We start from the raw sequence: 24,345 nt of genomic DNA, 5'->3' as shown, positions 1-24,345 counted from the left end.
TGGGATGGAACAGGGTGACCCAAAAGCCAAGGTGGCCTCGGGTAAAGGGTTGCATCGGTTAGGAGTGGGATGGGGGGACGTGGGCATGGGATGAATGACCCTCAGGATGTCAGACCTAAAAGAAAACCTGGGGCCATCTGGTCAATCCTCTTGTTATACAAACATGGAAACTGAGGCCCAAAAGGTAGAAGGGCCTTGCTTGGGTTCCCACATTAGGCAGTGGAGGGAGGCAGGGCTCCAACCTGCGACCATTGTCTCCTAGCCTCATGGGATAGCCTCACGAGACAGGACTCCTGTCTCACTAGCCTCATAGTGAGCCACTCCTTACCCAGGCCTCCAGGTGGGCAGAGGTGTGGGCACCCAGGGCCCTGGGAAGCCTCTGCAGGGAGGAGGGGATTCCTGAAGCTAGGAGTCAACCATGGAAGTGCCTGTAGGTCTGTGTGTCTAGAACCTGCATCGTACTGAGCTCAAGAGGACCAGAAAGGGCTCTGTGCTGAGCAGCCTCCACTTCAGGCCCATCACGTGGCCTATGGTCCATGACTACAGCACCCCATAGGTCCCCGGGGCTCCTGATGCATCCATTGTCCCTGGGAGGGGGCACATGTTCAGGCCTTCCTGCAAACCCGTCATCAGCCTCCTGGGGTTCGCTGGAAATCGGGCACAGGTAGACCACAGGGCAGGGGTCAGGGATTGGAGGAGACGCCATGGGAGGATGGGACGTAGATGGGGGGCTGGAGGAGGTTGAGCCCAGGCTTCAAGGTGACAGGTAAGCAAATAGGATGGCCAGGGGTGGGTGATAGGGACCCCAATCACCCTGATTGTTTACACCTTCCTGGCTGAGCTAAAGCCAGGTACTGGGGAAGAAGAGAAGAGCTGGGTCCCTGAACCCTGTGGACCCCTCTGTCACCCATACCCAGGATTTCCCTGGGTTTGGGCAGTAAGCGAGGCCAGGAAATTGAGGAGGGGTCTCCAGAAGCCCCACCCCATGGCAGTCTCCCAGGCACACAGATGTCCCAAAGGCCGGGCAGGCCAACTGCAGGAGTCTGGGGGCCAGGCCTCCTGTTGGCCTGGTCTCTCACAGGCCCCAGCCACCTGCCTGCTGAGACCAGGTTCAGATGTGCGTGTGCAGAGGGGAAGCAGGGGGCGTGCGGGCTGGGGACTGTGTAGGCGAGCGGGTTGGTGCGGCGGGTGGGGGGCGAGGGCGGATGCCCTGTGCCTTCATGTAGGACACCAGCTGGTCGGGGATCTCTGCCAGCACGTCTCGGGCCAGGCGGGCCATGCTCAGCACGTGGTTGCCTGTGCGGTCCACGTAGTCCCGGAAGGGCACGAACTGGTAATCGGGAGGGCAGGGTCAGGTGGTGCCTCCTGCGGGACCCTGGCCCCCAAAATCTCCAGGCCTGGGGTTGCATTCCCACCCTCCTCCCAGCCTCTTCTTACTTCACTCAATCCCCCGCCTTTGTGAATTATGTGAGGGCCTGTATTCCCCAGCTCCCTGCATTTGGGAGTGACTATAGTCATAGTCACTATTCTTTCATTCACTCGACAAATACTGAGCCCTGTTCCACGCCAGGATACACCACTGAGCAAGATTCCTCCACCTCGGCACTAAGCACAGGCACGGAGCAGCTGCTTCTGAAACGCCAACTGAATCCCCTGACTTCTGGGGCACGCACCTCCTGGGTCTCCTTCCACCTGTCCAGCAGGGCCCTCTCTCTCTGGCCTCTCTTCATCCCTTTTCTCTCTGGGGCTAATCAGGCCAACACCTAATGCCAGGCCCATCGGGCTTCTTCCCAGGGAGTGCCCTCCATCCTGAGTGCCTCCGGCTCACCCCTGCCTCCAGACCTTGGCACGGGTCGGTCCCACCTCCCAGGCTGTCCTTGCTCCAGTTTCCAGCCCCCTATGTTTGGTCTCCACACCTGGGATACTGGTCCCCAATTTTTAAACCAAGGGGGTATGGAGGATGTCAGCTTTGTCTTCTTCATCTCCTAAGCACTAAGGCCTCATCTGCAGGGGACGAGGGGGGAAGTGCTTTTGGAGGGTGTGCTCTTCCATGTGACTGCATGGGAATTCCCTAAGGACAAAGATCTTTCTGCTCATTATATTTGCATCCTTCATGGAGATCCTAGCATTGATCAGTTAACCAAGCAGTGCCCATTTGTGGAGAAGGATGCAGCAACGCTGAAGACACTGCCTTGCGCTTCAAAAGGGGCAGGAAAAAAACAGAACGAGGCTGACCACAGAGATCTGGGGGCCGAGGAAGGGCTGGCAGAGGGTTCTGGCCTTTGGCTGGGCACCACAATGTTAGATGTGTATCCCAGACATGACAGGGAGGGGCCCAGCCCGGAGTGCAGCAAGGCCGAGGACTGACTCCTGCTCCCTTCCGTGGTGGCCGGGCCACTTTGGGGCTCCCAGTGCCTCCCTCCTGGCCCTTCCCCAAGGAAGCCCCCAAGGGGCTGTGAGGTCCACCTGGCTAGAGGGGCTCCTGAATTCCCTGTGGGGCAGGCAGGGCCTGGGCTTCACCTGGACAATGTCGCGTTCAGCCAGCTTGCCCCGGGAGGAGATCCGCACGTCGTCGCCATCCAGCTCCACCATGGCTGTGAGAGGAGGGGTGTCATGGGGGGAGGATGAGATTAACTGTGGACCTCTGGGGCTGACAGAACAGCGGACTTGTCCTTCCATCCCAGGCCAATCTGGGGCGGAGACCGTTGGCTCTTGCCCCGTGTAAGAGATGAGGAAATGAGGCCAGGAGCCAGGAGGAGCCCCATCAGGTGAGCCTCTGACTTCGAGCCCAGTGCCTCAGCTCCCTACCCTCCCCAGACTCCCAGGCCGGGAGTAGAAAGGAGTGACTTGAAGCCTCCTCCCCACAGCCTTGGGATGTGGGTGTGGGTGCACACCCTGACCCGACACACCCCTCCCTGTGCAAACAAACACACCCCACACTCTGCACACTCACCCAGACACCCCCAGGCGGCAGCTCTCACTCTTTTGGGAGGGGTCATTCCCAGGGGCCTGGAGCCTCTGGGGAAACATCTAGTGTGGGGTGGGGAGGATGGCTAGCGTAGGAAAGAAGGGGAGGGCCGCGGCTGGACTCACCATCGAACTCTGCCTGGCCCACGCCGACGATAATGATGGACATGGGGAGCTTGGCAGCCTGGGAGACAGCATGGAGGGTAGGGGAAGGTTGGACCCATTTGGAACCCAGTTAAAAGGAAGGAGAGATCAGGGGAAGGACAACAAGGGGTGGGGAGCAGGAAAGAAATGAGAGTGAACATGGAGAGACAGAGGAACACAGAAAAGGGGGAGGGAGAGGGAGGGGCACTCAGAAATAAAGAGGAGGGAATCTAGGCTGCGGTGGCCTGGAGGAGGGAGGGAGGGTGGCGGGGGGAATGGGTCATAGGTCTGCTTTAGTGAGTCACCCCCTCCCCTCTTACAGGGAGACCACCGGCTCGGGGAGCCATGTTCCTGCGCTTCCCCAACTCCCCTCCCACTCCCTCCACCTGGCCAGGTGGCCTGGGGAAGGGGGAATCAGCCCTAGAGATAAGTTAATGAGGGAGCGCTCCAGGTCTAGAGGGAGTAGATGACGCAGTGTGACTACTACGAGGTGGGAACAGAGCTCCTTCTCCCATGATTATGTCTCTCATGATCCAGGCACCCCTTCCACCCTCCAGAATCCACTATCCAGCACTGGGCTCTGCAGCCAGAAGCCAGGAGGTGGGTGAGGACAGTGGGGCCCAGTGAGGGAGGGAAAGGAGAAGCCACACCCAAGTCACCACCAAGCATTTCCCTAAAGTTAAGGAGGTGGGCACACCCCCAGGATCCCCCTAAGGGGGAGGAAGACACCCCTCCAACTGCCTCCCCCACCGCACACTCCTTGCTTACGTTGACGATGGCCTCCTTGGTCTGCGCCATGTCCGAGATGACCCCGTCGGTGATGATGAGCAGCACGGAGTACTGGGAGCCATCCTGCACCGCCGCCGCGTTCCTGGGTGGGGCAGTGCAGGCTGAGGTCTGTCCGAGGGGTCTCTGGGCACATTCCCCCCTAAACAAGGACCCTGAACACTTTGTGGGGGGTGACAGCTCAGGGGAGAATCTCTTCAGGGTCAGGCCTCCCCGAAAGGCAAGTGTGTGGAAAGAGACACTCCTTCCCGTCACCCAGAGGCAGGCAGTATAGAACAGAGCCTTGTGAGCGCCTGGAGGTGGTGGCAGTGGCACTCACCTGGCCACGTGGGTGACCACGGGGGCGAAGTTGGTGGGGCCGTAGAGCTGCACAGTGCGCAGGCTGCGGTGGTAGGCCTCCAGGATGCCGTCGATGCCACAGCACGAGGGGTTCTCCTGGTTGCCATTCTAAGGGACACGGGGCGGGGAGGCTGAGCCCAGGAAGGGACTAGGGTACAATATGTGTGGGAACGGAGCACAGCTGGGGAGGCCAGCAGGCCTGGGCTCCCCCAGCTCTTCTCTGGTGTGGGGTGGCAGGCAGGGGAGGGAGGTCCCAGGGCCCATCCTGAAGCAGTGCATGCTTCGGGTGAGCTTGGTCCAAGCCTGCACCGTGCCCCGCTCCCTGTACCTGTTCAGAGATGCCCCGAGATCCCTGGCTCCTTCCCTCAGGGAACCTCAGGCAAACCCACTCTGCACTAAAATGACTACTGGGTCTGAGCACCTCAGGAAGGTCCTGTGGCTGATCCATCACATGCATACTGGACCCAGCACAGTGCCTTGCACCCCCAGGCATGGGAGGGACGTCTGCTGTGCCTGAGTGTCTCCAGTTCATGGGAGCCTGGGAAAGGGGCGGCCTGCGCAGTCATCTCCACACGGGATGCCCAGATGACGGCACGCTCCACATCGCCCCGGGGATCCACCTCATCCCATCTCAGCCCTGACTCAGGGAGCTTTGGGGAGTCCCTGAAGTTGCTCATACCCAACCCACACCCCCTTGTCCGCTTTTCTGGGGCCCTGAGGGTTAGGTCAGCCACAGCTCGCCTCCACCTCCACCTTCGTCTTGTCAGGAATGAGGAGGCCAGAGTCAGCTGTGGGCAGGCAGCTTCTGATGTGGAGGGGCAGCATCTGTGAGCAGGGCAGGGAGTGGGTTTCTGGAGCCCCCCTACACACAGCAGGCAGTCTACCACCACAGAGGCTGAGCCTTAAGTCCCTGGGCTCAGAAGAAGGGAAATGTACCCCACCCCCAGATTGTCACCACACCCCCAGCCTGGTCAGTCCTCTTTCGCACCAGCTGGACCTCCTACCAGCGGGAACTCGTGGGACACCCTGCCGTCCGGGGGCAGCTTGGCCCCAAAGCCCAGGGCCGGGAACATCTTGTCGCTGTCATAGTGCTGGATGATCTCTCCGACGGCGGTGAGCGCCAGCGCGTAGGCGTTCAGCTGGTAGGGGCTCATGTAGTGCAGGGACGTGGACTGCGAGGGGTTCCCTGTAACACAGGACATGGGAACCTTTGCTCATCTGGACCCTCCAAGCCACCCCGGGTTCAGAATGAAGAAGGGGGTGTCCAAGGGCACCCCTAACTTTATTAATCCTTGACGCCTCTCTTTTTCTCATACCCCAGATTCAATCCCTCAGCAAAACAGATCCAGAATCCCTCCTGCTCCTCTCCCCTTCCCACACCACCACCCTCTGGCTTATAGGACGCAGCAGTCTCCTGACTGATCTCCCCGCTTCCTTCCGCCCTTGTGCCTACAGCTCATACCCAGCACAGCAGTGACTGAGCCTGTCAGCCTCAGAGAGATCATGCCTCTCCTCTGCCCAAAACGCTCAAGGCTTCCGCCTCCCCCAAAATGAAGCCCACAGTCCTCACGAGAGCCTGCAATGCACGCGTGATCTGGCCTCCAGGTCATCGACCTCCTCCCTGTCACTCGCCAGTCCCAGCCTTACCAGCCCCTCGCCACTCCCACCTCAGGACCTTGGCGATGGCTGTGCCCTCCCCCTGGGACACTTTTCCCCAGGTGCCCACATGGCCCAGAGGCTCCCTTGCCTCTTCAGGTCTCTGCTCAAGTGTCACTCCTCAGTGTCATCTTCTCCAAGCAGCCTGTTAAAAATTACAGCCTCCCCCAACCCTTCCTATCCTTCTTCCTGGCTTGATTTTCCCCCAGAGCCCTCATTGCTGCTAATAGAGTCTGTATTTTTTTTTTTTTTTTTGAAACGGAGTCTCACTCTATTGCCCAGGCTGGAGTGCAGTGGCGTGATCTCGCTCACTGCAACCTCTGCCACCTGGGTTCAAGTGATTCTCCTGCCTCAGCCTCCTGAGTAGCTGGGACTACAGGCACCTGCCACCGTGCCTGGCTAATTTTTATGTTTTTAGTAGAGACAAGGGTTCACCATCTTGGCCAGGCTGGTCTTGAACTTCTGACCTCATGATCCACCCGCCTCAGCCTCCCAAAGTTCTGGGATTACAGGCGTGAGCCACCATGCCCAGCCTAATATAGTCTGTATTTAACTTATTTGTTCATTGATGGGAGGCAGCAGCACAGATTGCCAAGGTACCGATCCCGTCTACCTCCTTCTAGCTGTGTGATCCTGGGTAAGTTCCTTAATCTTAGCCTTAGTCTCTTCACCTGTAAAATCAGAGCAATAATCGTTCCCATTTCATAGGATTGATGTGAGTATTACACAGGTGCTACTGCTATTATGATCACTACCCTCAGTGTTAACTGTTGCTAAGGCCCCTCCCAGCTCTGACCGCCCAGTGCTCTACGATGCTTGTGCCTACAGCCATAAGACGGGTTCCTGGCACCTGTGGAGGACAAGACCTGGGCATTTTTGGTTGGCACAAAAATGAGCATTGAGCACCCCTAATAGAGTCCAGAGCCCAAGGAAGGTTGTGATGTTTCTAATCGTGTAAAATCTGGCATTGTGATTGCTCCTAGTGACTCAGCCACAGGCTGACACTGGAGAAATTGGGAAGAAGGAAGGAAGCCAGGACAGATAAATCCAGCCAGATAAGGACTGGGGTCCCTGGGCTGGATCCTGCCTCCCTGAGGACCACAGGGCTCCGTCTTGGCTCTGGTTCTCACTCCAGCCTGTGGAGTGGACTGCACAGAGGAGCTGGGATTTGAACCCAAGGAAACATCTCTCCTCCAGGGTTCTCCATAGACCCAGAGTATACAAAATCCCACAATCCCATCCCCCGGGAGACTGGGTGTTCCTCAAGGGCGGGGCTGTGGTTCAGAGCCCAGATTTATGCCAGTGGTCCAATGTGGGATTACCTTTGCCATCTTGGTTGTATCTTTCGTCCTCCAGACCTAGATACCTCCTCTTTGGTGAGGAAGAGGCCAGAGAGTATGAGGATCGTGGCTCCCAGCCAGTGCCAGACACCACAACCCTTAAAAGCCCTCTCCTCCCACCCTGCTCCTCTGCCCATCCCCCAACTCACCATTGGAGGCGGTAAAATCAATGGCCACAGTGAAGTTGATCTGGGTCCTAGAAGAGGGAGAACAGCAGGGGAGTCACCTGGAGGGAGGCAGTGCTGTGGGACGGGGGACAGTGCTGGGCTCTGGCTGCCACCCTGGCCCCACTGCTCGCCAGATATGTAGCCTTGGTGAAGTCACTCATCTCTTTCCAGTTCTGGAGAGCTGGGACAGTAATGCCAGCTATACCCCTCTAAAAGAATTAATGAGCATCAGAAGAGTTAGGCAGTAGGAAAGCACTTTGAAGATGATTGTGTTCTGTGTGGGCATGTGGCTGTGATCACTCATTTCCTCCACAAACCCTACCCCCGGGTCCGCCTGAGTAGGGTGGGTGAGATTGGGTCTCATTGGATTGCTGGCTCAAAGTGAGATGCAGGATGAAAATTCATTTGACAAAAGAAAGAGTCAAAAAGACATTATGCATCTCCTAAAGAAAGAATAAAATACCACCCATGAAGTTGTCTTACCAAAAAATTGAACCTGATTCTGATTGAGGTTCCAGAGCTATCTGGTCGGTTTACATGAAATACAGGGAACAGAGGAACACATTAAATGACACCACAGGAGATGCGGCCAGCAAAATCCAGTCTTTGGGAAACTCTGTAGATGCCCTATCAGAGTCAGCAACAGCACTATCTCCTGGGAACATTCTGGGCCTCTCAGTCTCCATCTAGCTCTCCTGAATCTTAGAGCCTCTTTCTTTTTTTTTTTTTTTGAAAAGTGGTCTCCCTCTGTCACCCAGGCTGAAACACAATGTCGTGATCACAGCTCACTTCAGCCTCAACCTCCTGGGCTCAAGCAATCTTCCCACCTCAGCCTCCTGAGTAGCTGGAACCACAGGCACACACCACCACACCTGGCTAGCTTTTTTTTTCTTTTTGTAGAGATGAGATCTCATTATGTTGGCCAGCCTGGTCTTGAACTCCTGGGCAAAAGCAATCCTCCTGCCTCAGCCTCCCAAAGTGCTGGGATTACAGGTGTGAGTCACCATATCTGACTAAATATTACTTTCTTGGTGGGGTACAGGAATCTGTGTTAGCAAGCCATTCAGGTGGTTGGGGGAATGAACAGATGAAAAGAGAATTAAGAGACCAACCCACCAATCACAGCATATAGCTCTTGCCTGGATTTCTAATTCAAACAAACGAATTTTAAAACTTTATAAGATAACTGGGGAGATGTGAACACTCACTAGATATTTTGTATTAAGGAACTGTTCATTTTTTAGGTGTGGTTATGGTATTGCGGTCATGTTTTACAGAGAGATAGTCCTTATGTTTTAGAGAGACATGCTACAGCATTTGGGGATAAAATATGATAGCTGGGATTTGCTTCAAATCAGATATTGGGAGGCTGAGGTGGGAGTATCGATTGAGCCTAGGAGTTCAAGGCCACCCTGAACAATATAGTGAGACCTTAAAAAAAAACCCACTAAAATAACAAAGAATAATAAATGACTGGATGAAGGGGAGAGGGCATAAAACAAGATTGGCTATGACGTGGTGATGGCTGAAGTTGGGTGAAGGGTACTTGGGGGATTGATTATACCTTTTCTCCACATTTGCACATGTTTGAAATTTTCTATAATAAAAAGGTTTTGAGGATTCAGATTCAGGGTTAAGATTCTCTGAGGGCTTGTTCTAGGTTCTGTGTCAGGTCCAGACAGAGCAAAGCTCACAGACACGACTACCTGATAAAGTCTAATCTTACAGTTCTCATGCAGCAGTGAGCATAGAATCACCACAGGTGCTTGCTTAAGAAGATTCCAGGCTCCACCCCAGAAATGCGAATTGAGTTGGTCTGGAGTGGCACCCAGAATCTGCCTCTTGAACAAACGTCCATTGCCTTCATCCAGGGATTCTGAGGACAGGAGGCTGGAAGCACACTCAGGGAAACTCTGTTCTAGTAATTCTCAGTTGGGGCTGTGCATGATGTAAGATGAGGTAGGCCTCACCTCACGTGCATTTAGCAGTAGGTCCCTATCAGAAACCACCTGGTCACAGCTGAGCTGCTGCTTATGGAACACTCACCCCAAGGAAAATGTCAAGGACATGGTTAGCAGGAGACCCAAGCCAAGGTCTGTTGGCTACAGACAGCCATCCCCACCCTCTTTTCCTCTTCTGCTGGCTGCAGGCAGAGCATCCAGAGGACTCTAGGCAGTAGGATAGAAGGAGCCAGAGCTAGCAAGAGCCTGGGTCCCTGAATGACTGTGTGGATCATCTCCCCACCCAACCCTGCCAACCCATAGATGAAAAAAAGACCCTTATTTGTATTAAGGCTTGAGTTTAGGGAATTATGTATTACAGCAGTTGATCTACCATATTCATCTCCTGTTCACTGTCATCCTTCAGTGTGGAATACAGAACGCACGTCTTTGTTAGAAGTAGGGAGACATTTGGAGGGTCAAAGTCCTGCTCCCAGGGCCACTCTTGGGAAAATGATTCTGGCCTGCCGGACTATACCTGAGGGGCATTGTTGGACTGGCTCTTCCAAATACAGGGTGAGAGGAAAGGCAGGCCTTACTCTAACTAGTCCTCCCCTGCTCTGGGTTCTGAAAAGCCTCAGGAAAGGAAGCAACTGGGCAGCAGATACTCTTGTGGGAAAATTACTCACAGCAGCCAGTCTCTTCTGCTTAAGGGTACAACACAGGCTGCTGAGCAATCAGCTCCTCCTCTTGACAGTGGGGCCAAGGTACTCATACCCTTCCTCTTGGGTCCAGGTGGGCAGATGAGGGAGGTCAGGGAGGAGAGGGTCCCTAGACATCAGCTTCTGCCTGGGCATGCATGCCAGGCTTTCAGTCCCTGGAGCCAGCTGCCTCACTCAGGCTCTCCAGAGATTTGTTTTTTTGTTTGTTTGTTTTTCTGAAACAGAGTCTCACTCTGTCACCAGACTGGAATGCAGTGTTGCGATCTTGGTTCACTGCAACCTCTGCCTCGGGTGCAAGTGATTCTCCTGCCTCAGCCTCCCAAGCAGCTGGGACTACAGGCATGAGCCATCACTCCCAGCTAATTTTGCTATTTTTAGTAGAGACGGGGTTTCTCCATGTTGGCCAGGATGGTCTCGATCTCTTGACCTCATGATCCACCTGCCTTGGCCTCCCAAAGTGCTGGGATTACAGGCATGAGCCACCACGCCCAGCCTTCTGGAGAGTTTAAAGAGAGGGCTGGCTTTGGGGCTGTAACCTGCCCAGTACCAGCAGCATCAGCTTTGCCAGCTTTGCTCAGCCTCTGGGGGCTCCTTTTCGATGAAACCTCACAGCACCTAGTCCTTTAACTCATCGGTCTCCATTTTTATCCCACCCCACCTGCTAACAGCAAGTCAGGCAGGCTAGAGTGATTCATTACTACAGAGTGAAATGCAGCATGTTATGAGGGAAGGAACCCTGCCACCATCTAGGCGTGTGGCTTCAGGCACGTTCTGTAAAATGGGGATAACTGTCCTGATCCTACCCACCGTGTTCTGTAAGTTGGGGGCACTAAGCAAATGAGAAAAATAAATACGATGGGCCGGACGCGGTGGCTCACGCCTGTAATCCCAGCACTTTGGGAGGCCGAGGCAGGCAGATCAGCTGAGGTCAGGAGTTCGAGACCATCCTGGCCAACATGGTGAAAGCCCATCTGTACTAAAAATACAAAAATTAGCCGGGCATGGTGGCACCTGCCTGTAGCCCCAGCTACTCTACTCGGGAGGCTGAGGCAGGAGAATTGCTTGAACCTGGGAGGCGGAGGTTGCAGTGAGCCGAGACTGCACCACTGCACTCCAGCCTGGGTGACACAGTGAGACTCTGTCTCAAAAAAATAAAAATAAACAGGATGACTGCTGGCCACAGACAGTCATCCCCACCCTCTTTCCCATCTTCTGCTGGCTGGGGGCAGAGCATGCAGAGGACTCCAGGCAGTAAGACAGGAGAGTTACCAGGTGCTATGGACTGTAAGGGGTGGCTGCTTAATGGGACCGAGAGAGAAGCAGTTTTGATGGGGGAAGAGTACAAGGGCGGGGTCTGGCGTTGGCTCAGAGGAGGGGCAGCTAGGGGCAGAGGAGCCCCTGGGTGACTGGAGGCAGGGCGTGTGCTCAGCGGGCAGGAGGAGAGCTTGCGGCCTTGAGACTGAAATTTCAAGGCAGCAGGGAGTGGTGTCATGGGAAAGTGAGTGTGGCTTCCCAGGCCCCTGGTTCTCCAGGGCAGAGGGAGAAGCCGAGGGCCCGCTTGGCTGGGATGAACCTTTGGCAGCTGCTCCTGCTTGTCTCCTTTCCAGACAGGTGCAGTCACTCACCTGAGGGCTCCTGGCTGCCCACGCCCTGACCTGGCACCTATCCTGGCAGGGAGCACGCTGGGCAGGCTCTACCCTTACAGTCAGGCTCTTTCCATGAGCTGCTGGCTGGGGCCTCCTGGCTCCCCTATCTGTCTGGGCCTAGACACTGTCCCTGCTGGTTCCTTCTGCTCCTTAAACTCGTGTTTGACCATCTGCTGGCCCCAGAACCAACCCCTGGTTTATTCCCAATCCTGCTGCCCTTACAGGGCCCTGATGACAGTGAGCAGGTTAATCACTGTCCCCTCCCCCAACCAGACAGATCAGAGGTGTCGGAAGCTCCGAGCTGGAAGGAACCTTAACACTTACCTACTCCGTTCTCTTTGTGTACAGAGGAGGAAACTGATACCCAGAGAGGGAAAAGGACTTGCCCAAAGGAATCCAGAAAATTAATGGCCAAGAGAGGCCTAGAGCCTGCGCCTCCTGACTCCTATTCCAGGGTTCTTTCCACCTCCCCAAACCCTTGGATCTCTGCCAGGGAGTCCCCATCAGCTTCAGGTCGTGTGTCTGCATGGAGACCTGACATGACCCAGGCCAGCCTCCTTGGCTCAGGAGTTCCCTCCAAGCTGCTTGGGATCCTGGGACATGCAGGGCTCTGGGCGAGTTGTCTCAGCCCAGACACTAGGGTTTGCTCAGAGCTCAGCACCACAGCCTTCAACCAGGCCTTCAAGGAGGCCAGCGTGGGGCCAGAGCTGGTCCTGTCAGTGTGTGGGGCCCTTGCCCTCTCCCCAAGGCCCACGAAATTGTCTGTATCTCTTCCCACCCTCCTTTGATGTAGTCAAGGAAGGTGCATTCTGACTCCACAGCAAAGGAAAGCAGGGTGACCTTGAAAACAAAAGGGAGCTTGGTCAGTGGGGAGCGTGGGGCCAGCGGAGACAGAACCCTCTGCACGTGCAGTTTTGCATGCATCATTGCATGCTCTGCCCACACCACCCCACGAAGTACTATTCTTATCCCCACTTCATAGCCAAGGGAACTGAAACTCAAAGAGGTGATGCAATGTGCCCAAGGACACTGCCAGGGCAGAGAGATCTGAAACCAGGGTGTGTCAGACTTCAGAGCCTGCACACGCTTAACCTTAATGGAAAGGTCCCATCTCTGTCAGTGGAGCAGGGCTCCAAGCCAAGGGCATTAGTTTCCTCTAAGTGGGCAGTGACTCTCCAGCCCCAGGGCCCTAGGGTGGGGTGTGGAGGGCAAGGGCCCCCCCCTTAACACAGGCCTAACAACCTCCCAATGCCTACAAGCTTCACGCTTCCCTGTGCCTTGAGCTACTGGTCCTGAAATGTGCCTCTTTGGGCTGTGCTTATCTTAAATCTTACTGGTCCCACATCATCCCTCTCAGACCCAAGACCTTCCCTTGTAAACAGTCCATCCTTTCCCCAGAGGTAACTGACCACCCCAGGCGCCCTCCCCCAAGCAGAGCCTTTTCACCTATACCCTGGCAATGTTAGCATTGGCTTTACCAAGACAAGCAGGTACCTGGCAGCTCATTATCATAACAATTTAGAATCAAGGAGACAAATGAAAGCCTGACATCCTAAAGCAATTAAATGAGGCAATTAGGGCAGAGGACCTGACCTTTTACCTGTGTAAGACAACAACTCCTCTCTAGTAGTTTGGGAGCCCCTGATTCCTGCAGATTCAGCCAATTTTATAGGCTCACTGGGAGGGCCAGGTGAGACCACCACCCTTACTTGGCAGTAAGACACCCACCTACTGTGGTTAAGGTGTTAGGCACCTGGATGAACCATGGGCTTCCTTCCAAGTGTGGCAGCTCAGATTCACTAGGCGTGGACCATGGCGTGGCTTCAACCCTGACTGATGATCATGAGATGCCCTGGGGAGCTCTTAGATCATCCTGCAGCCCAGACCCATAATAGCAGAGTTTCTGGGGCTTCATGAAAGTTTCAGAGATCTTTTGTTAGCTTTTCACGTAAGTCTAATCTGCAGCCAAGTTGACCACTCCCCATTCTAACCCCCAGGATGAAGCAATGCCCTAACTGCCCTGACGATATGATTCACCCAGGGACTTGCAGGGTGAAAGCAGACTTTCCCCTACTCAACGTATAGTGTCCCTAGACTAGCAGCATCAGCATCACGTTGATGCCAGGCAGAAATGCAGAAATGCAGATTGTTGGTATTTCAACAGATCCCCAGAGGATTCTGCGCACCATAAGTAAGTTATGAAAAGCACTAAACAGGCTGGGTGAAGTGGCTCACGCCTGTAATCCCAGCACTTTGGGAGGCCGAGATGGGCGGATCACCTGAGGTCAGGAGTTTGAAACCAGTCTTGACCAACATGGTGAAAACTCGTCTCTACTAAAAATACAAAAATTAGCTTGGCGTCGTGGCATCTGCCTGTAATCCCAGCTACTAGGGAGACTGAGGCAGGAGAATCGATTGAACCCGGGAGATGGAGGTTGCAGGGAGCCGAGGTTGCACCATTGCACTCCAGCCTGGACAACAAGAAGGAAACTCCATCTCAAAAAGAAAAAAAAAGCACTAAACACAGATTCCTGGGCCTCCTAAAGTGGAATCCCAGGGAACTGGCCTGGACATCTGTATTTTAATAAGCTTTCTTGCATCCTGGGTGATTTGTTAGTGGTGAAGATGAGGAAATGTTGGAGAAAAGTCAAGAGACTTGGGCCTAGGCCCGCTGTGTCTCTAACTCACTGTGTGACCTGGGACAAATCGCATGCCCTCTTTAGGTCACAGCTCCTTCATCTCTAAAGTAAGAAGGCTGGATGAGATTAGTGGTTTTTGAATCTTCTTATTCCCAGCTGGGGAAGGTGCTACCTTCCCTAGAGGAATTTGGGAAAGTGTGGGAGAGTTTGGGGGGTTCTCATAATGACTGGGGGCTCTACTGGTAGCTATGGGCAGCGGCCAGGGGTGCGAAACATCCTGCGACGTGAAGAATTTTCCTCCCAAATGCTGACAGCATCCCCACTAAGAAACACCGCAGCCTTGGACAAAGGAAATATGACTCCAAGCCCCAATGTGCTAAGCGGTTACAATCAAATCAAAAAAGGTGGTGTTCAGTTCCCCTTGAATGAGCAGAGTCATTTCACAGTTCACAAGCCTGCATCTCCCATGTGTCTGTCACAGCCACCCTGTGCAGTGACAAGGTAAGAATGATTTATTAGTCCCACTTGACAGACAGAGAAAATGAGGCTCTTCAAAGGAACCCCAGAGCTCCTGAAGACCTCGTCTAGGTCTGGAGATGCAGTCTGCCTGATTCAAATGACTAGACTTGGCTGCACTAGCCATGGGCCTCTAGAGTGAGGAAGGAACACAGAGAGGATGAACTTGGGTGTGTCTGCCCCCAAAAAGACAGTGGCTCGTATTAGAAATGCACTGTGAGCTCCACCCCAGGGCCTTTGCACATGCTATTCTCTACAGCAGGAATGCTGGAATTCCCTTTCCCTAGTAGCCTCAGTACTTCCTCCATTGCCTGTCCCTTTACCCTTTATACTTTTCGCATAGCATGCATAATCAACTGACACGCACAGGTGTCTCTGTGTGTGTGTGTGTGTGTTCTCTGTCTCCCCCCACTAGAGTATAAGCACCAGGGATTTGGGTCTGTCTTCTTTCCAGCTGTATCTGAAAATAAGTGCCTGGCACAAAGCAGCACTCAGTAAATATTTGTTGAATAAACGTATGAATGTTCTGAAGACCAATCGCCAGAAGCCACTGGGCCAGTGTGTCATCCCCGGAAGGTCACGGTTGAGCAGGGGCAGTGCCCGTAGCAGCTGCCAGCTCTGGAGTGAGATGTCATGCTGACTCCCAGCTCCTCCACCTTCTAGCTGTGTGACCTTGGCTGAGTCACCTTCCTGCTTGCAGCCTTGGTTTCCTCTTTCATGACTAGGGGATGATAATATCTGCCTCTCAGGGCAACAACCTGTGAAAAGCACCTACATGGGGAATTTCCCAGAGGAGGGGCCCAATAAATACGCCTTCCCTTCCTCTTCCTTCCTGCAGGAAGTCCCGTGGGTGTTTCTGTGATTCCTCATGCTAGATGCAGCCAGTGCCTGTTGTGTGGTCTCCAAGTCAACTCCCTCCCCCGGCTGTTGCTCCATCTGCCCCACCCCTCCCCACCCCATCCATCCTTCTTCCACGTCTGATTCCCATACTCTGGCCGTGCACACACACAGACGCACGGGCCTCCCTGATACCAGACCTAGCTTGGGGCTCAGAATGTCTACACCTGGCAGCAGAGAGGGGGTGGCTACTCACTGTGCCAGAATTCACATATTTCTTTTTCTTCATTTTCTTTTTCGGGTTTACCACCTGCAGGAAAAACCAGTTACCAGGTAAGGTGTGCTTCCAGGGAGTCAGGGCTGGGTCCTGAGGGCTTCCACTCACCCCTGGGTGTGGTCCTAGCCCAGCCCCATTAGAGTGTGGGTGTGAAGACCACAGCGGCCAGGACAGTAGGGTTTAGGGAGGTTTTGTGGGAGACTGGTATTGAGTCTGGTTTACACAACTGGATTCTCCGATCAGACCCAGGGTCCCACCATCAACCAAGGGCTTCCAGGGGCCTCTGAGGCTCCCTGTCTATCACCACCCCTCTTACTTAGCAGCAAGAACCTCCTTAGCTATTCTTGGAGTATAAACTTTAACTTCCAAACCAGACCTGGGTCAGATAGCTCAGAGTAGGTGCTCAGAATGGGCTTGTTCGTGGCTAACTCGGCGGTCTCAGTCAGGGGCGATTTTACCCCCAGCAACATTTGGTAATGTCTGGAGACAGTTTTGGTTTTCCCAACTGAGGGAGTGGATAGAGGCCAGGGATGCTGCTAAAAACCCCACAGTATACAGGACAGCCTCCCACAGCACAGAGTGGTACAGTCCCAAATGCCAGTAGAGTCAAGGCCAAGAGTGGGCTGAGTGACGAGAGCCGCCCGGCCCCCAGGCACCCCCACGAGACTTCCGCACTTACTGTATTTGTATTTTCATTCGACCCTCCTCACTTTTTCTTTGTTTTTTTTTTTTTTTTTGAGATGGAGTTTCGCTCGTTACCCAGGCTGGAGTGCAATGGCGCGATCTCGGCTCACCGTAACCTCTGCCTCCTGGGTTCAGGCAATTCTCCTGCCTCAGCCTCCTGAGTAGCTGGGATTACAGGCACGTGCCACCATGCCCAGCTATTTTTTTGTATTTTTAGTAGAGACAGGGTTTCACCATGTTGACCAGGATGATCTCGTTTTTCTGTTTTCTTATGATGGAAGCTGAAGTCATTTGAGTTATCTGAGTTCACTCTCCTTTCAAAATATATACATTTGGTGCTACAAATTTATCCCTAAATACTATTTTAGTAATATCTTCTAATGTTGTATTGCTGTTGTCATTTAGTTCAAAATATTTTTTAATTTACCTTTCCTTCTTTTAAACCATAGATTACTTGTATTTTTAAATTTCCAAATATTTGAGATTTCTCAAGAATCTTTCTGTTAATGATACCTAATTCCATGGTAATCAGATATCATTTTTTAATGACTTGAACCCTTTTGAATTCATTTAAGACTTGTTTCATGGCCAGGCACAGTGGCTCATGCCTATAATCCTAGGAGTTTGGGAGGCAGAGGCAGAAGGATCACCTGAACTCAGGAGTTTTAGACCAGCCTGGGCAACACAGTAAGATCCCAACACTACAAAAAAAAAAAAAAAAAGGAATATTAGCTGGGTGTAGTGGCACACATCTGTAGTTCTAGCTACTTGGGAAGCTGAAATGGGAGGACTATTTGAGCCCAGGAGGTCAAGGCTGTAATGACCCATCGTGGTACCACTTCACTACAGCATGGACAACAAAGCAAAACCCCATCTCCACAAAAAAAAAAAAAAAGTGCTTTATGGCCCAAAATGTGGTTTATCTTTGTATATGTTTTCATTGGAAGACAGTAATTGATCACTTTTGGCTTTAATTAAGATGTCTTTTCCCTTAAATAACTTTAAATAGATATCTTAGCTGTTAAAACTAAGTGATATATCTGGAGTATATGCTCAACAATAAAAATCTCAAGGGAGTTATGCTGAGTGAAAAAAAGCCAGCCTCAAGAAGTGAAATACATTCTGCACATGTATCCCAAACTTAAAAAGAAAATTGTTGGCGAGTGTCATGGTGGCTGGTGAGTTGGCAGGAATTGCCCCAGGGAGCTGGGGAGAGTCACTAAAGCAGAAGTAGAACTGGCCCAATCTGGATGGTGGGAATGAGCAGAAGGCCCCGCGTGGGTGACAGCATCACTAGAGGAGGGCCCCTGGTAAAGTCCTAGGCCAGGCCAGGCCAGGCCTCTGTGTTCCTCAGCAGAACCTGGCGCCCACGTTGCCTGGGAACCCCGCTTTGTTACGGAATCCTGCGCACTTGAACTCATCTTGTGAAGGGAGGCGTTCAAGGATATTTGGTCGGATCGTCCGACGGTGCTAAATGTCTTTTTTTCCGAGTGGACCAAGTCGGCCACTAAACTCACCGCGATGTCGTCCTGGTTTGGGGGCCTCGGCTTCGGACGGGACCAGTCTCTGGGTCAAGTCAGGGGCAGCCCGGCTTCCCTGACTGGCCAGATTTCAAGCTTTACAAAGTTTATGCTGACTGGGAGCACGGAGGAAGTGGAAGCAGAATTACCTGATTTTATGACAAACGAAATTGAAGACATTCATGAAATCTTGACATCAGAGAATAAAAGGTGTAAGAAACTCTGTACTGATCTACAAGAGAAACATGAAGCATCAGAGCTTCAACTGAGACACCGATTTACAAGTTACCAAAATCAACTTCAACAAAAAGAGGTAAAAATCCACCATCCTAAAGCCAGACATACTGTGCTCCAGGACCAGAGGCTGAAACTGCAGTCGGCTGCTCAGTCAGTACCTTCAGGAGCTGGCGGTGTACCAGCAACCACTGCATCTTTTTTCACTTATGGGATTAGTCATCATCCTTCAGCTTTCCATGATGATGACATGGACTCTAATGTTGTAATTACATCCCAGCAACAGATAAACCGATTGTCAAATGAAGTTCCAGGACTTAAATCTGAAGTTGTCTATTGGAGGGATATTGATCACACTTCAACAGCACGAAGAACACACAGCTCTGCTCAAAGAGAAATAAACAAACCACAAAATATCATTAAGGAACTGAAACAGAAACAAAGTCAGGAAATAGACGACCATCAACATGAAATGTCAGTACTGCAGAATGTGTACCAACAGAAATTGACAGAAAAAAGTCAACGACATCAAGCAGAATTAAGTGACTATGAAAAACGAATTGAAGAACTCACAAATCTGTTACAACAAGGTGGCCTTGGAGCTACAGAAACCGATCACTCCAAAATCTATGAGATGCAAAAAACTATTCAATTTCTACAAACAGAAAAAGTGGAGTCTACCAAAAAAATTGAAGAACGTGAGGATAAAATAAAAGATATAAATAAAAAATTATCTTCTGCAGAAAATGATAGAGATATGTTGACGAAAGAACAAGAACAGCTAAATGTGGAAAAGATACAAGTAATAGAAGAATGTGAAAACTTGAAATTGGAGTGTAGTGAATTGCAGCCCTATGGTATGAAGCAAAGTGATACTGTGACAGAAAAGGAAAGAATTACGGCACAGAGTGCATCAGTGCAAGAAGTGTTCAGACTACGACAAGCACTGTCTGATGCCAAAAATGAAATAATGAGACTGAGTAGTTTAAACCAGGATGTCAGTCTTGTTGAAGACAATCTGAAACTTAAAATGCATATTGAAGACCTAGAAAAAGAGAAGTCATTGCTGAGTCAAGAAAAAGAAGAACTTCAGATATCACTTTTAAAATCAAACAATGAATATGAACTAATCAAAAGTACAGCTACAAGAGACGTAAGTTTGGATTCAGAATTATATAATTTAAGACTTAATTTGGAAGCAAAGGAACAAGAACTCAATCAGAGTATTAGTGAAAAGAAAATCCTGATAGCTAAGATAGAAAAATTGGACAGAGAGAATCAAGATTCTAAAATGCACATGCTTTTGATAAAAGATCAGCTATCAAAACAACAAACTGAAGGAGATTTCATCATCAGTAAACTGAAGCAAGATCTAAATGATGAAAAAGAGAAAGTCCATCAACTTGAAGATGATAAAATGGACATTACTAAAGAGTTAGATGTGCAAAAACAAACATTACTTCAAAGTGAAATGGCCATAAATGATTTACATTTAACCAAGCAGAAACTTGAGGACAAAATAGAAGATTTAGAAGATCAGCTAAATAAATCACAAAAAAATAACGTAAGCATCCAGAAGGAGAATGTGGAACTTAAAGAGCATATTAGACAAAATGACGAGGAGCTTTCTAGAGTCAGGAATGAGTTAACTCACTCTTTAAATCAAGACTCTAGTAGTAATTTTAAGGACAACTTAATTAAAGAAAAAGAAGCCGAAGTCAGGAACTTAAAGCAAAGTCTTTCAGAATTAGAGCAGCTCAATGAAAATTTGAAGAAAGTTGCTTTTGATGTCAAAATGGAAAATGAAAAGTTAGTTTCAGCATGTGAAGATGTGAGGCATCAGCTGGAAGAATGTATTGCTAATAGCAATCAGCTTTCTCTTGAAAACAACACCATTGTGGAGACTCTAAAAATGGAAAAAGGAGAGATAGAAGCAGAATTGTGTCAGGCTAAAAAGAAGCTATTGGAAGAAGCAAACAAGCATGAGAAAACCATTGAAGAATTGTCAAATGCATGTAACTTGAATACCTCTGCCTTGCAGCTGGAACATGAGCATTTAATTAAACTCAATCAAAAGAAAGACATTGAAATAGCAGAACTCAAAAAGCATATTGGACAAATGGATATTGATCATGAAGAAATTAAGGACATTTTGTCATCTAGTCTAGAAGAGCAGAAGCAAATGACACAACTTTTAAACGAGACAGAAATTGTTATTGAAAACCTTCAAGAAAATAGTTCAAAGTTGCAAGAGGAGTTGGATAAATATTCTCAGGCCTTAAGAAAACATGACATTTTAGGACAGACCATACGGGAAAGGGACAGAAGTCTTGGATCCATGAAAGAAGAAAATAATCATCTGCAAGAAAAACTGGAATGGTTTGGGGAACAGCAGAGTCGAACTGCACCTGTGGCTGATCCAAAAACCCTTGATAGTGTTACTGAACTAGAATCTGAGGTATCTCAACTGAACATGATCAAGGATCATCTTGAAGAGGAAACTGAACACGATCCAAAGATAACTGAAGATCAAAACCAGAGTAAGATGCAACTACTTCAGTCTTTACAAGAGCAGAAGGACATGGATGAGTTGAGACACCAGCATGAGCAAAGGCACGCCACGCACACCCAGCTCTGTTTGGAGAACAATGAGCAAGTTAAGTGTTTGCAAGAAACAACTGAACCAATGAAAACCCAGTTTTACAAAGAAAAGCAGAAGATTCAAACAGATAACTCTGATGTTTTTCAAGAAACCAAAGTGCAGAGCCTTAATTTAAAAAATGGAAGTGAAGAGCATGATTTATCTAAAGCTGAAACGGAAAGATTAGTGAAAGGAATCAAAGAGCGAGAACTGGAGATTAAACTTATAAATGAAAAGAATACAGCTTTAACTAAACCGATTGATCAGTTGTCCAAAGATGAAGTTGGTAAACCACCTCAGATCATTCAGCAGAAAGATTTGGAGATACAAGCTCTTCAGGCTAGAATGCCTTCAGCTTCCTGTAATCAAGATGTTGTTTACCTTCAACAGCGACTGCAGCCCTATGCTATGGAAAGAGAACAGCTTTTCACTGTTTTGAATAAGAAGATTAGGGAAAATAACGATCTAAAAAGAAAATATCACAAAATGATGGACAGAGTTGCTGCCAAAGAAGCAGCTCTCATCAAACTGCAAGATGAAAATAAAAACTTGTCCACTAGATTTGAAAGTAGTTGCCAAGATATGTTTAGAGAAACTGTTCAGAATTTATCACGTATCATTAGAGAGAAAGACATCAAAACAGATGCACTAAATCAGAAATGTCAGACCTTATTGGCAGTTTTACGAACATCCAGCACTGGTAATGAGGTTGGAGGTGTTAATAGTAATCAATTTGAGGAGCTCTTACAGGAACGTGGCAAGTTAAAACAGCAAGTAAAGGAAATGGAAGAGTGGAAACAGCAGGTGATGACCACAGTACAAAATGCGCAACGTGAGTCCACCCAGCTTCAGGAAGAACTTCACCAACTTCAGGCACAAGTTTTGGTTGACAGTGACAATAATTCTAAATTACAAGTGGACTATACTGGCCTGATCCAAAGTTATGAGCAGAACGAAACCAAATTCAAAAATTTGAGGCAGGAATTAGCACAACTTCAGCACAGCATTGGGGAGCTCTGCAATACCAAGGATCTTCTTTTAGGAAAACTTGGTATTATTTCACCCCAGCTGTCTTCAGCATCATTGCTGACTCCCCAGTCAGCAGAGTCGCTTACAGCAAGTAAGTCTGAGGTACTGAATGAATCTTCTGAATTGCTACAGCAAGAGCTGGAAGAGCTCGGAAAAGCACTACAGCAAAAAGATGCAACAATTAGAACGCTCCAGGCAAATAATCAGAGATTGTCTGATTCAATTGCTGCCACCTCAGAGCTAGAAAGAAAAGAACACGAAAAAACTGATTCACAAATTAAGCAGCTAAAGGAGAAACAAGATGTTTTGCAAATGTTACTTAAGGGAAAAGATATTTTAATCAAAGCCAAAAGTAATCAATTACTTTCTTCCAATAAAAAACTCACTAACAAAGTAAATGAAAACAAACTTTTGAGGCAGGGAGTCACAAACCTGAAGGAGAAAATATTAATTCTAGTGACGGACATTGGCAAACTAAAAGGAGAAAGTGAAAACATAGTAGAAACATCCAGAGAAAAGGAAACAGAATATCAAGCATTGCAAGAGACCAACGTGAAGTTTTCTATGATGATGCAAGAAAAAGAGTTTGAGTGCCATTCAATGAAGGAGAAGGCGCTTGCTTTTGAAGAGCTATCAAAAGAAAAAGAACAGGGCAAGATTAAGGAGTTAAATCAGCTCGTAAAGGCAGTTAAATTAATGCAGGAGAAGACAGCTGTGTTTCAACAGGAGAGAGACCAAGTCATGTTGTCCCTGAAACAAAAGCAAATGGAAAACACTGCCCTACAGATTGAGCTTCAACATTTACGTGACAACAAATTTTGGTCAAACCAGGAGCTAGAGAGATTGCATAATCATCTTCTAGAATCAGAAGATTCTTATACCCGTTCTGCTGAGCTAGAAAAGCACATACATCTTAGAGCTGAATGGAAGAAAAAGGAGGAACATCTGGAAAGAAAAGTGTTATCATTACAGGAACATTTGGATGTAGCAAATGCTGCACTGGATTCAGCATCAAGACTTAAAGAACAAATTGAAGAACTTAGAAAACAAAATGAGATCCAATCAGAAAAGCTGGATGATGTACAAAAGAAATTGATGAACTTAGCAAACACCTCAGAAGGAAACGTGGACAAAGTCCTAATGAGAAACCTCTTCATCGGTCATTTCCAGGCACCGAAAAATCTGCGTCATGAAGTGTTACGGTTGATGGGGAGCATCCTGGGTGTGAGAAGGGGGGAGATGGAGCAGTTGTTTCATGACAATTAGGGCGGGGTTACCAGGTGGATGACTGGGTGGCTTGGAGGAGGATCAGAAATTGTTCCCAACACACCTTTGAAATCAATTCAGCAATCTGTGCTTCATAGTTCTTTTTCAGAACTTTCTGTTAAATTTCTAGAAACAGAATCTCATTCATCTGTTCCACCACCAAAGCTTTCTGTTCATGATATGAAACCTCTAGATTCACCGGGAAGGAGAACACTAGATACAAATGCACCAGAAAGTTTTAAAGATACAGCAGAATCCAGGTCTGGTAAAAGAACAGATGTAAATCCATTTTTGGCTCCTGGCTCAGCAGCTGTTCCTCTTGTTAACCTAGCTGGACTTGGGGACTTGGACCTGGTGAGCCCCGGCATCACCTTTTGAAACCCATCTCAGATGTTTGGCCCACATTTACACCTTTGCCAGTGTTACCTGATAACCGTGCTGGAGTTGCGTTGAAAGACCTTTTAAAGCAATAGAGGATTCAGCCAGAGACAATCTAGCACTTCAAATAAACCGTGAACACTATACGTATGTACTTTATCACAAAATGGCCTTTTGCAAAAAGTCATGTATTTGTTTGTAGTTGTGCTTCTTCTGAATTGAATTAAAACATTCCTAATGTTTTTAGACACTGCAGGTGTCAGGAGCAAGTGTTTGTTACATAATCTGCTTTATTCCTTCTGATTTGACCTAATTTAAGCTAGGAAGATTTGATTTATCTTTTATCTTAACTTACAAAATACAGAGAGACAAAAATACCAGTAGCTATATGTTAGCTTTTTATTTCCTTATGTGATTTCCAAGCCCATTTAAGCTAGAGATTGTGGTTTATCAAAAGAGTTTTGTTTTTCTTTTCAATGAAGAAGTGGCTTCTCTGCATAGTGTGAAAAGTTGATCTGAAGCATATATTGATCATCTTTAGAGGACTTTGTGGGAAAAGGCCAGTAAGATTGCCCCTGAAAGGTTATAGGTGCCCTGACACAAAGTACGTATTTGGT

General features: G+C 49.4%; 2 protein-coding genes across 5 annotated transcripts; one reads left to right on the top strand and one right to left on the bottom strand.

The window, feature by feature from the left end:
• Window positions 1-442: 442 nt before the first annotated feature.
• On the bottom strand, window positions 443-19,213 carry LOC135268383 (copine-5-like). Of its 4 annotated transcripts, XM_064361101.1 has the most exons (11): window positions 18,178-19,213; window positions 16,656-17,361; window positions 15,956-16,009; window positions 12,486-12,547; window positions 7,382-7,428; window positions 5,241-5,422; window positions 4,217-4,344; window positions 3,880-3,982; window positions 3,094-3,151; window positions 2,521-2,594; window positions 443-1,330 (listed from the first exon to the last, which is right to left on the bottom strand). In XM_064361101.1, the coding sequence occupies exons 3-11, from the start codon at window positions 15,986-15,988 to the stop codon at window positions 1,112-1,114; spliced, it is 906 nt and encodes a 301-aa protein (XP_064217171.1). In that variant the 5' UTR covers window positions 15,989-16,009; window positions 16,656-17,361; window positions 18,178-19,213; the 3' UTR covers window positions 443-1,111. The 4 variants fall into 4 exon arrangements, with proteins under 4 accessions (XP_064217171.1, XP_064217173.1, XP_064217172.1 ...); XM_064361103.1 differs by lacking the exon at window positions 12,486-12,547; XM_064361102.1 differs by lacking the exon at window positions 16,656-17,361.
• LOC135268382 (thyroid receptor-interacting protein 11-like) lies at window positions 18,109-23,894 on the top strand. The gene is given in 2 exon segments (XM_064361100.1): window positions 18,109-23,689; window positions 23,692-23,894. Coding segments are annotated over 2 exon segments (5,640 nt in total). The 5' UTR covers window positions 18,109-18,181; the 3' UTR covers window positions 23,824-23,894.
• Window positions 23,895-24,345: the final 451 nt, after the last annotated feature.

The sequence above is a fragment of the Aotus nancymaae genome, unplaced genomic scaffold (genome assembly GCF_030222135.1).
Source record: "Aotus nancymaae isolate 86718 unplaced genomic scaffold, 86718_ANA_hifiasm-v0.15.2.pri h1tg000040l, whole genome shotgun sequence".
Lineage (NCBI taxonomy): Eukaryota > Metazoa > Chordata > Mammalia > Primates > Aotidae > Aotus > Aotus nancymaae.
The sequence above is the reverse complement of the archived record's forward strand: the minus strand, read 5'-3'. Positions and strand labels throughout refer to the sequence as shown.